Source organism: Homalodisca vitripennis, unplaced genomic scaffold (assembly GCF_021130785.1).
Source record: "Homalodisca vitripennis isolate AUS2020 unplaced genomic scaffold, UT_GWSS_2.1 ScUCBcl_10055;HRSCAF=18763, whole genome shotgun sequence".
Taxonomy (NCBI): domain Eukaryota; kingdom Metazoa; phylum Arthropoda; class Insecta; order Hemiptera; family Cicadellidae; genus Homalodisca; species Homalodisca vitripennis.
In genome coordinates this window covers 4021-21429 of record NW_025786168.1, presented here as the reverse complement: position 1 = coordinate 21429, position 17409 = coordinate 4021, and the positions used below count along the sequence as shown (strand labels likewise).

At 34.2% G+C, this 17409-nt stretch overlaps 2 protein-coding genes across 2 annotated transcripts; both read right to left on the bottom strand.

Moving 5' to 3' along the window:
• Positions 1-11246: 11246 nt before the first annotated feature.
• On the bottom strand, positions 11247-11970 carry LOC124374779 (U1 small nuclear ribonucleoprotein C-like). The gene has a single exon (XM_046832929.1). It carries the CDS (start codon positions 11828-11830, stop codon positions 11447-11449), a length of 384 nt encoding a protein of 127 aa, XP_046688885.1. The 5' UTR covers positions 11831-11970; the 3' UTR covers positions 11247-11446.
• LOC124374778 (double-strand-break repair protein rad21 homolog) lies at positions 11867-16916 on the bottom strand (the record flags this gene model as incomplete). The annotated part of the gene is given in 5 exon segments (XM_046832928.1): positions 11867-12003; positions 12956-13039; positions 13708-14018; positions 14688-14968; positions 16736-16916. Coding segments are annotated over 5 exon segments (983 nt in total), but the record flags the coding sequence as incomplete, so codon positions are not given.
• Between the last annotated feature and the right edge of the window lie 493 nt (positions 16917-17409).

Below are 17409 nucleotides of genomic sequence, written 5' to 3'. Positions count from 1 at the left end.
TAAAACCCATTCAAAGATGAGGTTTCAATCAATTTGCATTTGGCTTTAACGAGTCCTTTTGAAAAGAAATAACATCTTTAGATTTTTCCATGTGGTTTACAAAAATATAAATTCCCAGTCGTATTCTATGATCGGAAATGGCGACCCATGATCTAAAATTTTAATTTAATTTTGTCTTAAATACCTATTTTTAATTTCAGTATTTTTTTAATGAATTCTATTGTCGTGGAGATGATTAGGCTAATATATAGCAGGAGTCTATAAAATAGCCAACAATATGTAGGAGTTCATGCAGTATATAATAAAATAATTCTACATGCAAAATCTGGTTCATGAAAATAAAATATTTAACGTGTTAGATGAATGCAAGACACTAATAATTTAACATCAAACAACTCTAAAAGAAAAAATCCGTAAACAGTGAGCAACATCAAAATGAACAAAAAGCCATAGTCAACATTTACATTAACACATATAGAACAATTGTTATGTGCTTGCAAACAGCTTTCGGTAATATGATCTTAACGATGTGAAAGAATACGTAACTTAACACATATAAAAACACCACAGTTTTGAGTGGGAATCAAGCAAGGGGTTTAAGGCATTCCATACAAGGAAAAATATCCAAATCGGAATAAGGGATATGAAAGTTTGTTCCAAAATTAATAAGCAAATGGAAATTGTTAAGGTTTTCTGATAAAATATTGATTTTTCACTAGTCGATTAGTTTGTCACTGAAATTTTAACTCCAACAAAAACAATGCAGACTGATTTTCAATGTAGCTCAAAATTTGTACGACTAACAACGAAGTGTTTTTGTATATAAAAAAACGTTGGCAAATTAAAACTGCATTAATGGTCGGGGAAAGTACGCACCTGTTGAGTTGTAGGACCCATGTTTCTCCGCATGAAAAGGGGTCCTGGGGGGGTTCCTCAAACTAGGTGGGGGAGATTTGTTTGGGTCAGTGGTGGGGGGGGGTCATGGCAAGGGATTAAGTAGCTTTGCTCACCTCCAAACAGTGAAACTCTCAGCACTGGCAATCAGTAATTGCAATCAAGTAATGGGATATCACCCCACAAGGAGTGGACAGAAAGAGGTCGTGACGTGATCAGTATCAGTGAAATGTGACAGTAATTTATATTTTTTCAGGTTTACACAAAGTATATAGTATAGTTACAAAGTGGACGTAAATAAGTATGTGGTATACAGTCATATAAACTCTTTCACAGGGCAAAATTAAATTTTATTTACAATATAGACTATGTGAAGATTCTACAAATAAGATATATGCTAACTCACGTCTTGCTAGGAGATAAAGAGACACACATGGTTGTAAGCAAGAAAATTTTAATTAGTGAACTAAAGAGTTTTGGCGGACCAGCTCCACAGTTTAACCATTATACGAACAGTAACATCTCACTACTTTTAATTGTAATTGTCTATTTGGAATAAGTTGGTTTGTGAAAGAACCAAAATAATAATAATATTTAATAATTTTTTTCAAATGGTTTACTGGCATGGAAGTCGGACCTACTAAACATGACTGTCCGAGTGGTAACGAAAGCCCAATTTTGTAAGCCAGAGTTATAATAGATTGGGCCCATTATCGCGTGCAGTCCTTGTACCATAGATCTACCTAAATCTGTCTGCAGGTAGAATCTAGTAAGGACCAGACAATAACAGTTCAAGGATCCAACTACTATTATATCACTATCTTGTAACTGACCCGGCCCACCAATACAATTATCTCTGGATTCAATTGATTTATTTGGTTGTAAATAACTGTTGAGGCAGAATATAGGCTAAACAGTTGTATCCATGCTATTAACTGGGTGTTTTTCTCCCCCCCCCAAAATAACTGTGTTTTTTGTTGTGACACCTGCCTGTAAATCTGAAAATCTGAACTTTCTATCTATTCATATAAAATGGGTGGGTAAAAAAATACAAATGACTTAAAAGAAGGGGATTTTGTGTTTGCTGCTGTCCGTGGGTTATCTCCTCCCTTGGCCAGCTCAAATAGATAAAATTTGGAAACTACAAAAACAATTAAATACTAAGATATTTTTCGTTGTAATTTTTTTTTGGAACGAACGGAAACTTCAAAAATGCAATCAAACTAACATTTTATCCGTTATGAGGGAAATTTAAAAAATTAAATATGGTATCCTCAGGAGAGAAATATAACCGCCAAATTACAACCTGGGCCTTGGATCATAATTCGGCAAAGTCCCCCCAAAAACTGTAATGGACAAATTCTACCACCGAAAAAATATACAAACACAAAACAAAGTGGAAGCAAAAAAAAGTGACTGTTGTCTTTCTTTGTCTACACCTAAGTCTCCACAAACCACCTCTGATTTTTAACAACACCACAATGGCAATAATCCAAGAATTTAAATCAAAAAACACTCTTCCTGGACACACGTAGCCGAAGGGCTACCTCTTCAAAGTACAGTAGTTTGAAGATTGCAGCTAAAATTGAATAATAACCCATTACACAACAAACCCAATCCTTCAGTTTCATCAAAATGAAAAAATGAACATCTGGGTGAATCTTTGCTAGAGTCACGAAGATTGGGTATCAGATGATGCGGGTTCATAATTCTTACTATGATCTCTTTGAAACAATGCATACATCCAAAATGATAAGTTTTATTTTGTCAGTCCTGTAAATAAAACAATTAGCAATATACAAACTCCTTGAAGACTACAGAGAAATTATTCAACCCATTTGGTTTGCAAAAATAAAGGACCTTTATTTTCTTATACCAGTTAAAATGAATTCGCCAGAAATTCAAAATATTGGTCGGTTCTGGATCCCACTCGGAGCCCTTTTAGGTGTTTGATAGAAAAAAACAAAGAAGAACTTTTATCAGTTTTGACATCAGGAAGTGATTTGACAAATCTTGAACATGCGAGATGAAGACTCTCATTAACAAGAAATCAGTACTTATCTAGCCCACCCAACAACAGTCTTTCCTTTAATCAAAGGGCTGACACCTACAAACAAAACAACCAGCATTGACTGCGGTGTGATACATGCATCTTGGTACCTGATGCTTATTGTTTCTGCACCTTAAACAGGTCTGAAGTTTTTGCCTTTACACTCCTGAGATCCTTAATCACAAGCCCCTTATGCACCTCGCCACCTGAATGGGGAAAATTTTGACAAAGCGTGCCCCAGCTTGCATTAATAATTCATTAAAGAATCGGTACCGCTGAGTTTGAGTAAATCTGGCCATACAGAGAGCTGATAAATCTCCCAAATTTAGACAATAATAATCTTACACAGGATCAAATTATGAATAAGATACTTCTGGAAAAACCAAGAGCTTGTCTTCAGAGATATTACAAATTGGGGGGTAACAACGATAAACACTATACAGATCTTCCGTTAAAAATACAAGTACAACATAAGTCACACAAAAATCATTCAGAAAATAAGTGGACCTTAGCAGGTTTTCTATGAAGAAAACAAAAATAATAATGGTACTAACCTAAAAAAGCTACCTCAGCTACAGAAAACAGCAATATCAACTTCAAATAATTATCAAATCTTATGTAATCATGATTTACAACAAACTATAGAAAAGAAAACATTCAACTTACAAGAAACAAAAAACCAAACCAAATTTAAAAATAAAATAATTCAATCAAGACCAAAAATAACTTTTGGGAAAAAAATTAAATTGGCAGTTTATTCAGACAGCCAGGGGCATGAAGTGGCTCAAGGTATTGAAAGGGCAAATCAAAACGAAATCAAAGCCGTGGGATGTGTAATGCCAAATGCTCGTCTTCTCCAAGTGACAGAAGCAGCATTGTCCATCAACAGATGATGCCATAGTTTCTTTTGGGGGGAACTAATGATGTTCTACAAAGTGATGTCTCCTCAATATATAAATCACTGGAAAGTGATCTAATTACTTTAAGCAAGAACAAGCCTGTAATAATAGCCACAGTTTCCAAGAAGATATGACCAAGACATATTTAGCCCAGTACACAACACTATTGACCTTCTTAATAATTACATTAGAGAACTGGTGTTTCGTATCAAATCTACCTATCTTATTGACTTAGACAGACTAAAACGATTTCATTTTACCAGACATGGCCTTCACCTTAGTGGCAGAGGGAGGACTAAGCTAGGCTATTTAATTATGGACATTCTGAAAAATGTATTTCCAGAAAAGGAACAGCAGAGTTTGGAAGTGCACATTGGTGATTTAAAAGGTGTTATGGCAAACACACATTCTACTGGTAAATCACACAATCAAGTTGAATCCAGTAAACAAGTCAGTTTGTGAACTCATCAATGTAATTGAGGCTGACATGAATGGACTTAATGGATGAGTTTAGTCATGACCAAACAGTTGGCTTTGCCCACTGTATCTCCGCTGACCTCTGTGATGATAAACAGATGAGTGCAGGGGTTGCGCTGGTATTCAGAGACCGTTTTGGGAAACCCACCCAGTCACATTGTCTCAACGATTTTTTTGACTTATCAGACATCCAGGTTTGGAGCATCTGTTTACGGTCTGGTGACAAAAAAAATATATCATCAAAAGCCAGAAAAGTGTGATTATGATACTGCTTTCACTAAACTAACGGAAGATTTTAAAAGAAGAAAACTAAGAACACTGATCTGCTCTCCAATGGGATGTGTAAGGGATCACATTACCATAGAACATTTTGTGGCTAATCTTATTCTCTTCCAGAAAGCTTCAAATGCCTGTGTCAAGATAGTTACAAACTGACGAAGCATCTGCTGGTAAACTTAGAAATGGACTGATGGCACTCTGATTTTGTTGCAAAATTGAAGTGTGAAATTTCTTTACACTTGACTCAAACCACTACTAAAGACTCTAATGCTCTAAAATACTTCTATATCAAATGATGTGCTAGAAGTCAATGTGGCTGATACTACACTGCAAGACACGTTTCGGAACATTTCTTCTGTAGATAATAGTTTAATACATTTAAGTAATCATGTCTTTTCACCTAACCCAACTATTAATAAGTTTACCAATTTAGCCAATGTAAAACAGGAACTAGCTCAATCACTGAACTCCGCACTCTTTCCTGGAAATCCATCTAACCAGCATTTCATAGAGTTTAACATAATATTTTTAAATATACAAGGTTTAAAAAATAAAATTGATGTCTTTAGCAAGTTTTTTTATTAGTATGCCTAATGTGCATGTAATCTGCCTGTCAAGAACATTGGCTTGGATATGATGAAATTAAATTATCATTTCCGGATAATTATTACTGTGCAGCTGCATATTGCAGACAGAACCACATTAGAGGGGGGACATTCCATATTTGTAAATGGTAAATTTCAATCTAGGGAGTGGGACATTAGTGGATTTTGTGATGAATTAAACTTTGAAGCCTCTGCTATTTTTATTGATGATCTTAAAATATTGGTAGTATCTTTGTATCATTCTCCAAATGGTGACCCCAATATATTTTTATGCACTCTTGACACATTGCTGTCATATATTACGCAAAAGACTAATTGTGATATTAATATTGGGAGGCGATGTTAATATTTGCTTTGATTGTTACAAAAAACACTGCAACAGTTAGCAAACTGCTTTAATATCTTAAGACAGTATGATTTTTACTATTTAAATAATACACCAACTAGAGGAAAAAATTGTCTAGATAATGTCTTTATAAGAAGACATTCTCTCAAGACAGCCTCAGTCAGTACGTTCAAATTCCCATTCTCTGATCATGATGGCATCACTGTCAACATTAGGATGAAAAATAGAACATTTACTAAAAAACGAATTACAATAATTCTAGAACTGACTATCCCATTAAATTGTTTATCCCTCAATGTGATTTTGAAAATCTATCTTCAAAGCTAGCTACTTATGACTGGAAAAATTTAATATATCTAACTAAATTCAATGGTGCGGAATACATGTTTGAGTCCTCTGTTCACTGTTATCATTAACAATATAAATTTTTTAAAGTATTAAAAAAATTAAAACCGAACAATTATCCAAAAAAAAGAATAAAATGTGGTATACTGACAATTTAAGGAAAATGAAAGAAAAATTATTGTTTCTTAGTGACTTGATAAAGGGCAATCATAATCAAAATGTTTCCTTAAGAGATAGGTATAACGAATTAAAATATCAGTATAAAAAGTCCATCAAAGAAGCAAAACTAGCTAGTAATGTAAATTATATAGAGCAAAAGTAGTAATAAATGCAAATCGGCTTGGCATATTATAAAAAATAATAATGTTCAAGTTAATAATTTCAAAACCAACATTGATCCTGATACTTTCAATAATTATTTTGTAAATTCTGTAAATGAAGTTAAACGAAACATAGAATCATCTGTAAATAATGTTCAAAGTCATGAGTTGCTGCCAGCTATTGTGTCCAACCAGTACTTTTCTTGGAAAAATATAACTCCAGAGAACGTTTTGAAAGCCATTAAAAAAATGAAAAATTCTGACAGCCTTGATTTTTACGATATGTCAAATAACTTATTAAAAAAAATAGCTTTAAAGTTTGGTAAATCCTCTAGCAACCTGTAATCAACCAATTACTAAAAGAGGGGGTGTTTCCTAGACAACTTAAAGTTTCCAGAATTTGCCCAATATATAAAAAGGGTCCAAAGGATGAGCCTGGGAGCTATCGTCCCATTTCTGTTGTTCCAGTCCTATCAAAACTAATTGAAACGCTGGTCTACGAACAGATTGTTGATTTTCTTGGAGAGCAATTATCTTTTAAATGCATCTCAGTTTGGTTTTAGAAAGACTAAATCTACTGTTGATGCAATAGATGATTTGATTAGACAAATTAATCAGGTAATTTGAAAATAAGGCTTTTGCTCAGGTCACCTTCTGTGACCTTAGCAAAGCCTTTGATTGTGTTAACCATTGTGATCTTATCACAAAGCTAAATTATTACGGGTTTTCAGATCCTACATTGAATTTTTCAAGTCTTATTTACATGATCGACAACAGATAGTTACCATCAATGGGGTAAGGTCCAAGGACATAACAGTAAAATATGGTGTCCCACAGGGCTCTGTCCTTGGACCACTTCTATTTTTAATCAGTATAAATGATCTACCTTTCTCAGTGACAGCTAAAACAATACTTTACGCTGATGATACAACTTTTATTAACATTGCAAATAACATTGGAGAACTTTCAAAATTTTCAGATGAAACCTTAATAAAAAAACCACATAAAACAACAAAAGGACAAAGGTGCTTCTTCCCCCCCCCCCCCCCCCCCCCCGCAGCCAGCCCTTGGGTTTCGATCTAATTGGACTTTCTATTAAATAGAAGAAAATGACCACAAAATATTCATTTTTTAGTCTTTGAAATCCTTATTTCGGCCCCTCTTGGGATAACAGTTTTTAAAGCTCTCAATAAAAATAAAAAATTTTCTTAGGAATGTATAATAGATAACGCATAACACTAAACTGGAACCAACATACAGAATATATAAGCAAAAAAAGGCTTTCTAGAGTTATTTACCTGTTAAGTGCCTTAAGAGTGCTGTTCCTAAAAAAACTATGTGAGGACTGCCTATTTTGCGTATTTCCAAGCAGTTTTTCGATATGGTTTGATATTTTGGGGCAACTGCTTCAGGAACTGAAGACATCTTAATTCTTCAAAAAAAAGCTATTAGACTAATGACTAATTCTCAACCGCTGGAACATTGTAAAACCACTTTTTATTCTGTTAGAGATTCAAACGGTTATCAATCTATATATATTTGATTTAATTAACTATATTCTAAAAAATCCAAAATTTTTAAAATTTAATAAACGAAATTCATTCATACAATACTAGAACTAAAAACAATGCTGCAATTGGTTATCACCGCCTCAGTAAAACCTTAAATAGTCACAATGGTAACATCCCTGAAAATCTATAATTTTTTGGAACCTCTGGTAAATAAGTATCCACATAAAACCTTCACTAAGCTCTTTTATAGTTGGCTTTTGAAACACCCTTTCTATAGTTTAGACGAGTTTTTAGAATTAAAAAACATTACATTTTAGATATATAATAATTTTTATATGTAAATTTTGACAATTGTTTATTTACTATTTAATTTATATATCTAGGCCTAGTTTATTTTAAATTAAACCTTCACTGACTAATTTATGCTAACTAAAGCACTGTTTTTTTCTTTTTTGTATGTTAGTTTAAGTTTAAATTATTTTGATAAAATTGTTTTATTTTGACCTTGCCCTAGGCTGCAATATGACATTGTCAATGATTGTAAGAATTCGAACGACAAATAAAGATTTATTTATTTATTTATTTATTTATTTATTGTAATTTTTAATCGGTTTGTCCTTGTAATCATTTTCAATCAGAGCAGAATACAGTATTTCATGTTTATAAAGTATAATATTTATAATCACTATCATGCTACTACTGGCAATGAACGTGTTAGATTCATATTCTGACCACCGCCCAACATCAGGATCGCTTCCGTCAAAGAGTAGCAACAAACAATAACTAACTGGATACTACACATTTAAGAAAATGTACCATCATTACGGTTGGACCATACAACTAAATATTAAATACTATAATGAAACACTTACATAAATGTAACAACAGCAATACAACATCTTTTGACTAGGGTTAAACAGAGAACGTTTTCACAATTAAATATATTTGTTAGTATGTAAATTTTGTTTATAAAATTATAATATCTAAAGGCTATTTTTAAACAATTGTTCTTATATTGACAAAGTATTTGGCATTTAAGTACTTCATTTATTTACGGATTAAAGACAAACAAATTAAATATTATGACTTTCAAAAAATACCTTAAGTGACTGATGTAAGTACAATGACAATGCACAAAATGTTGTCTGAACATTTAAGATTTAGCAAATTGTGCTCATGATGGGTTCCCAGGTCACTTACTGAGGAACACAAAATGAAAAGTATGGGTTATGCTCTTGAGTTTAGGGTCTGATATCATGAGGAAGGCAAGAGAACCTTGTCACAGGATGAGACATTGGTTTCTCAGATAACTCCAGTCAACGGAATGGCATCACATGATGTCTGCGGTTAAGGTCAAGGAAAAAAAAACAATCTCAACAGGCGAGGTTGATGCAACTGTGTTTGGGATAGACATGGAGTATTGCTAGTTGAGTTTATGGAATTAGGAAGACAAATAAATGCAGCTGTTTACTGCGATACAGAATAATCAACATGGCCTACTGACATCTGTAGTCCTCTTGTTGCATGACGACGCCAGACCCCACTCTGCCATCCAAACTCAAAATCTCTCAAATCATTTGGTTGGGAACAAATTGACCACTTGCCGAACAGCCCGGACTTGGCACCGAGGGACTTTTACTTGTTTTGTCACCTAAAGGAGTTTCTCGGTGGCAAACGCTTCAACACTGACGAGGTGAAACAAGCATTTAAAGATTGGTTATGGTTTATCCTCAAAGACAGCAGATTTCTACATCTGCATTCAAAAATTTGTAGAACGTTATGACAAATGTTTAAACAAAAATGAAAACTATTGAAAAATAACAAAAGATGTCAGGAATAAAATAAAACATGTTTTCTTAATCTGTTGTTACTTATTTTTTATAAGAAATTGAATCATTCTTTCCGGATACCCTCCTACTTTTAAAATATGTATAACAATGTCTGTCAAAAGTATAAGGATACCAACAAAATACTAATACATAGATTCTAACACAAAACATTTGCTAATCTAATTACGTTATACTGTACTGTCATATAACCCATGAAAAACAACATTTTTTACGCAAATTAGACTTCAATTATGAAACTAGGTACGTTATAATACTAGCAAGTGGAAAATAAAAACAAAATCAAATTTAATCTTGTAACCGACTTCTTATAACTTAAAAAAACTTTTGTTTTTGAGTTAATATTCCTTAAACCCTTTGAGGAGTAGTAATGACGTCTTGGAACGTCACTAGGTTCTGTTTCCACAGGAGTAACAGCTTGAAACATGAAAATACAACCCAGGAGTAAAAAAAAGTTGTATTTTTAAAATTGATTACAAATAAAAATGTACAAAAGTTGGAATGTTTACATTTTTTTGTGATTTACACATTGTTTTGGTGTGAAATTCCTCAAAACAAGGGTAAATACACATGCTACACTGCAGTCTGGGCAGTGAAATGTGGTATCCTTCCTCTTCTTTTCGCGGGTGGTTGTGTTGTAGCATACATAACACCGCTTTTGAGTTTTCCTTGCTTTACCTTCAGGAGTAGTTGTTGTTTCTAATAGATGGCGTGTGCGGCCTGTCAGCTCGAGAAATAAAATGGTTGATAATAATGTCTTATTTGCCGATTATTCTGCCTCAAAAATTACACTACCAACTATGGTTTGGTTTTAAAATTAGTTTTAAATAACTGTATGGTTCTAAATGGATGCAAATAAAACAAAAACAAAAGAAAAAAATCAATTTCGTAACAAACAATAAATGACATTCTGGAAACGTCACTACTCCTTTTTGGCTTGCTTTTCATTTGACGTTCTGGAACGTCATTACTATTTTGAAGCAGTTTCCCGTACTACTCAAAGGGTTAACTAATAGCTTATTTATATGCCTAAAACCGTTTGTCTATTTTTTATCTGTTCTAGAGCTATATATTTTTATACAATTTTTTCTTGTTTTTTAAGCTGTTTTTACAAACAGGACAAATCTGTGGAATCCATTGTATTAAATATAGAGGTCTAATTTGTATCAGAGTTTTGTTTTTCATGGGCTATATAACGTAGCCATCTTTCCTAGCATAACGTAATTAAATTTAGCAAATGTTAGCAAATTTAGCAAAGTACTAAAATATATGTATTAGTATTTTGCTAGTGTCCTTATAGTTTTGACAGACACTGCATTTAAGGGCAGGCATTGAATTGAAAACAGGTTGACAATTTTTAACTTTTAATATACACCTGAATTATGATTAACTAACCAAAAGTATTAATGTTTGTAGTTCACAAAATCAATATACATGACAAACATTTGGTAGCAAGTTCTGTAAATCTCATATAAAAGAGATCTCATAGAATTATTATTAATAAAACCAGTGCTCAAATTATACATATGTGTTACTAGATATTATCAATCGGAGTAGTTTACTAATTTTGAGTGTACATAAGGAAAGAAAATTATGAGCAACCTTTTTACATTTAAAGTAGTGACTACAATTTGTATGAATATTTATTAGTGTTCAAAGGATTTATACTATAAAAAAAGAAACGCTACAGGATTTAAGTTCTTTATCAGAATTGTAATTATTATAACCTTGATCACAATATGACCACACTGCTCTCCAAGTACAGTGCTCTGTCTGAGAGACTCCATGCAGACATTGCTGATTGCCTTTATATTAAACGATATAGTTAAGATGTCTTCCATCACCATCAATACAAATTAAGTTACTCTGAGTGTTAGTGAACCACAACTAGACATGCGAGGTGTACGCCATCACTCACCTGTTCTGCCAGATGTGGAATACTGTTATCAAGGGGGAAGGGTGTGTTTTGAGGTGCAGGAGTGGCTGGAGCCACAGACATAGGAGGTTCTACTGGTCCAACGGACATCGGTCCCACCGACATAGGACCAGATGGCCCCACCGACATGGGACCAGACGGTCCTACCGACATGGGACCGGATGGTCCTACCGACATAGGACCAGATGGTCCTACAGACATGGGACCAGAGGGTCCTACCGACATTGGACCGGATGGTCCTACTGACATCGGTCCAATAGACATGGGGCATGCTGGGCTCATCAGTCCAGAAGGGCCAACTGACATAGGTCCGTTCGTCATGACAGACAAAGGACCATTGTCGGGTAAGGGAGGGACTGACAGGGGACTTACATGAGGAGGGGCAGGGGTTGTTGGGGCCACATCGGGGGCAGGAGCAGGAGTGGGAGGGGCAGGAGCCAACTCCTCTGGTAGTGTCTCCAGGGTAGCTGGAACTGTGGAGGCTCCACTACAGGCTGAAACAAACAATAATATCTGTTAACGCTATGTCAGGAAAAATGCTAATATTTAACTCAAACCCCTCAACCAGTGTACATTATTGTAGGAATTCGGGGCTATTTTTACTAGTAGGAAATTTATTAATTACGGATATTTCTATAAAAAAGGTTTGATTTGAATTTAAAATTTTAGATTACGGGTTTGATTAAAAATCCTTTTCTACTTGTATTGTAGCTGACCATACTCTTCTATTAACTAAAATGATTTCACTTGCAACTATTTGTTGTACTTATGATACTTCTTATCGATTAAATCTTGAAGATTTGAGCACTAAAATTAGTAATCTTCATTGGAATATACAAACAAATTATTTACGTGAGAATTCTACTACAATTCCTTTTACACTCCAATTTAATTATGTGTAGATGCTCAACAGGGATAACAATAATTAAAAGTATCTGAGACCAAATTAAGTACTGTGACAGAACTAAATTAAGTTTTAAGATATTATGTTTCTGACCATGTCATCAATCCTCTTAATACATGTAAGAATTCTACTACATCATTTTCTCCTTCATTCCTATACAAGTTAAAATTATTATTCTAAAAAATCTATTTACTATAGTGACATTGAACAATCAAGACATCCAACGTGTCCCCACACGTTTCTGATTGCTGCCTTTAGTATCTAAGTCTAGGGATGTTCCCAGTTCTGTAAACCTATACTGCTGAGAAGTAGAAAAATAAAACAGCTGATTCTTCTCTATACATTTTTTTTTTTTTTAATCGACACTGATACCATCTTCATAAACTAACAGCTTTGTAACATTACAACTTCACAACTTTAACCATTTGTGGATTGTGAGTTAGAAAAAAATAGAACAAACATTTTCAACAGTTGCTATGCATTTGACTACAAAGAGTCACCTGTAGAAATCTAAAGTGACTCTGATTGGTACTCCCACTTACCTCTTCAGGTTCAACCTGTTTCCTCTTGCGCCCTCTGCGACCAGCCGGTTGTACCGCTTCCACTGGTTCCTCCGGCTCCTTGACCTATCACATACAAACATTACAGCAGGTTATCCGACTATCAGTTCTACAATCTTTACAATTAACCTAATATGTAATAGTGTTTGACGTATTTCAATGCTCTGACATAGACCAGGCTATAAATTAATTTTATAAATTTTTGTCTATATTTTTGGACCGATTTTACCAGAAGAGGACAAATTAAAACTGAATGAAATCCTATATATTAAATCTGGAATTCCAGAAATTGACTGCTGGTCCTAATATTTTACACTTTTATGTAACATAGTTCAATCATTTCAAAACAAAAGGAAAATTAAGAATATTTTGGAAACTTTTGAGTTGATTCTCCAGTTCCTCACCTTTATCGGCCAAGAAAATGTTATGGATGGTTCACATTATATCAAGGCGCCACTTGTGATTCAAGATCAGCTTTGGTATGAATAATGGGGTTATTCAGTTTTGTACAAATTAAAAGTTACTGTCATTTTATTATACCCTCCTTAAAGTCATAAATTTTACCTGTTTACTCCAGTTTAAGGATTGGACAATTCCACTTAGACAACAATTGGGGATGTAGAAGTTATTCGATAACTAAGCTTTTTAATATTTGGTTCAGGCCCAAGTTATTTTTAAAAGTTCAACCAATTAAAACAGAGGTCAACGCGATGGTCAAAAGAGTGTAAACTTACCTGGTCAAGAGGCATCTGGTTCTCCCCTTCAATGCCTCCACCGTAATCTTCGTTGGGCACAGCTCGGCTGGTCAGGTGTCTCTGGTAGTTCTTGAATAAAGCTCGCGCAGGTATGTTCCTGCCAGGAAGTGCAAACAGTTTCTCAACTCCTCCGGTTTCCTTCCAATGCATTAGCCGCTTAGTAGGTGGGGCCAGGTCCAGGGTGGTCACGATGTCACTGGTGTCGCTCAGTTGGGCCTTCATTTCCTCTCCACTGATGTTCTTCACCTCATCAACGATCAACTTCCTCTTGCGTTTTGTTTTGGTGAAACCTGCCATAAAAAATCAATAGATTTTAATTGATTCTCATTTAATCCAAAACACTAACTTTATAATTTGGCTAACCAAAAATTCCCATTTGCTTATCATTATAATTAAGATGATTTGTAATAAAATAATAATTTAATAGTCCTTCCGGCTATTATACTTTGAACGGCTACCATACTGAAACAAAATGGTATACTAAGCTGGCCAATGAACTTTGCTGCGAAATTTATAAGAACAATTTTTGTACCAACTTGTTTGGGCTTTTTTTTAGAACACTTATTGTTTTAAAAAAATCCACGTTATATACGTTTTATATATATACATATATAATTTTAAATGGAGGGTTGTTTTGGATTCTGGTGGCCATGTTCTGTGAAGATTTGTGGACATAAGCTGGCCCATGAACTTTGCTGCGATATTTATAAGATCAATTTTTGTACCAACTTGTTTAGACTTTTTTTTTAGAACACATTGTTTAAAAAAACCACATTAAACACAAACACACACACACAAAATTTTAAATAGAGGGTTATTTTGGATTCTGGTGGTCATGTCCTGTGAAAATTTCTGTTCTTAAATGGTACCAAGAGCACAATTGTAATAAGCTGATTTAGCATAAATATTCTACCTAATAACCTGAACAATTTCTGAAAGCACAAGAAGAAGTCTCTCACCTTTAAAAGCCGAAGCATCCACAGGAGCCAGGGCGAAACTCTCCTCGTCGTTCTGCACCAGTGTTGTCTGGTCAGCAGGTGGTGTGGGAGGCTTTTCATCATCAGGGTGTTCCGAGGGCACTGGTGTGGGTGCGGGTGTGGGCCGGTGTGACATGTGGGAGATGTGCGATATGTGTGATATGTGCGACACATGTGACACGTACGATCGGGCAGGTGAGGGAGGTACCATGGGCACAGCGATATCACGCATGGGTGACACAGCCCTCGACCCTCCATCAGAGCTGCATTTATAACACAAACGGTTAGTAATAATTCCAACTTTGCTAGGGATCTAAATGTTTAAAGATATATTTGTACTTTCATTGGAGAAGGAGGTCTTATTATTGAAAAAACAACTGCAATGGAAAGAAATTGTACAATTGTCCAATAGACAATGTACTTTATTTGCAACAATCATAGAGAATGGCATTAGCGTCAGAAATATAACATCACATTATAAGAACAAATATTAGTTGTGTCAATATTATTACATGTTTATGTCAAAAGTTCTCCATGATAAAAATTCATTTATGGAATAGAATGGGTGTTTCAACAGCCAGGTCTTCAATGTTTTCTTTATGTTTTCTTGGGACTTGATGTCAGTAGGCAGGCAGTTGAACAACTTCGCTCCCATATAGGATGGCTTTTTTTCAAATTGAGCAGAATGGTGTTGGGGAAGAGTGAAGTTTGCAGCATAGCGAGTGTTGTGTTGGTGTACGTCACAGCCACGGGTGAAGTTATTCTCAAGGGCATAAGTTATTACACTGAGTATATAGAGTGATACTACAGTTAGAATTGAGTGATCAACAAAAGCAGCTCTACAACTGTCTCTAGACTGCAACCCAGCTAGTGTTCGTATGCAATTCTTTTTTAAGATTAAGGTTCTTTTGTAAGATAATTCAATAATTCATAATTTAATTTACAAGGCCTTTCAATGTGAAAGATGCCATTCTCATGTATGATTACAACATAATTTTTTCAACTGCAATACTGAAAGTAAATGTTTTCACACAAAAATCCAATATTATTAAAGTAAACAAAATATATTATTTAGTTACATACTAGCTTAACATCAAGTTGACTCCACAACAGACACCTTACTACGCAGAACAGTAGGAAGAGTAGTTGGTTTTACTCAGTCTAGAGTGAAAGTGGAGGTGTTAATGTCAATGTTTTTAAAGTCATTAATATGTAAGAAAAAGAAGTTTAACTAGCTCTGAAGCAGTGGAATCACCCTTGATAGAGGCTGTCGTTGAAGAAGAGAGACTGGTACACAATTCTCCTCTTACCAATAATAGTCCCATGGGCTTCTGCCTCATAAATGAGAATATGCCTACAATGAAGCCTTAGAGATAAACATTTAAAATTTGTTAAATTCTTCTTTACCAATCAAAACATTAATTTAAAAATAGGGTTTAAGTTATTTTTTAAATAACCAATATGGACAATTGGGTCAATCCATATGAAGGAATCAGAGGACAATTGCTAGATTATTTGTTTTGTTTTGTATATGTTAATACTATATGGAAAACAAGTAAAAAAAAAAATGTTATTTCATTTTGGAGAGGTGGCCATTCTTTTCAGCCGCACGGACCAGTTGTAGCCTTTACAGTCATTAGCAATAAACTACATATTCCCACAGAGTGCAATGCTACAATACTGAAACCTAATCATCTCTTAGGTTGTTTTTTGACTGAGACATGTCTATTGAGAAGTTATTATTCTGTATGTTACCACAACATTGAACTTGAGATTGTGCGTAGTAGTTAATATGATGGACATTTCGTTAAAAAAATCATCAATTGTTTCATTGTAACAAAAACATTTCTTTCCTGTTGCACCTATTGAGGTTCTAGAAATGTATAAAAAAATGAGTTGATATTTTGTAAGTTATGGATACTGATTTTTCATATTCATTAATCTCTGATTCAGTTTCAGTTTCAATATTTCCAGTTTTGCTTCTTTCAAAATATGTATCTAAATGTGTGTAATTTGTTTTGCAAACTAACCTGTGGCCACCGATACTTGGCGGTCCCCCAAAGTGATCATCATCATCATCGCTGTCAGGTGGTGGACCCCCATCAAGTCCCCCCTCTACCCCCGCCTGTCTCAATACAGAGCTGGAGTCCACTGGAGGTACATCTCCCATTGGAGCATCGTCGAACAGCCCGCCCTCAAACAGCCCTCCAGCTTCAACACAACCACAAACCATGAAAATATTACTCACTAATATTACAAAAGTAATTTCTAAACTATACAGATGTAATGAACAATAAAACTATTTTTTAAACCTGTAACGTGCTCTAATAATATCAGAGTTAATTCATAAATCAATAAACACAGCATTACAGAATTCAAATAGAATTAGTCATAGTAGGGAGAAATTCAATAATTGCATTTTTCTACAATATGCTTTTTTAATAATTGTATGAACCATTTTTATATTCAATTACACCTAAAAAGTAGTTTAACACTATTGAATTTAGAAAATGTTTTCCAGATACATAGCAACCATATTGTTTGCTTCACTAGAAAATTTTAATTGATGTTCTGTAATTTTAAGAACTATTTTTTAAACAGTTAAAACAATATTTCTGATAAATAATGTTTGAACTCTTTAAAACTATATTATCAGAAATTATACCAAAAAATCAAAAACTATTTCACCCAGTATTTTTTAAGG

Coding starts and splice junctions, on each gene's coding strand:
- LOC124374779 (XM_046832929.1), bottom strand. CDS start 11,830: ATGACGAACGGACCTATGTCAGTTGGCCCTTCTGGACTGATGAGCCCA.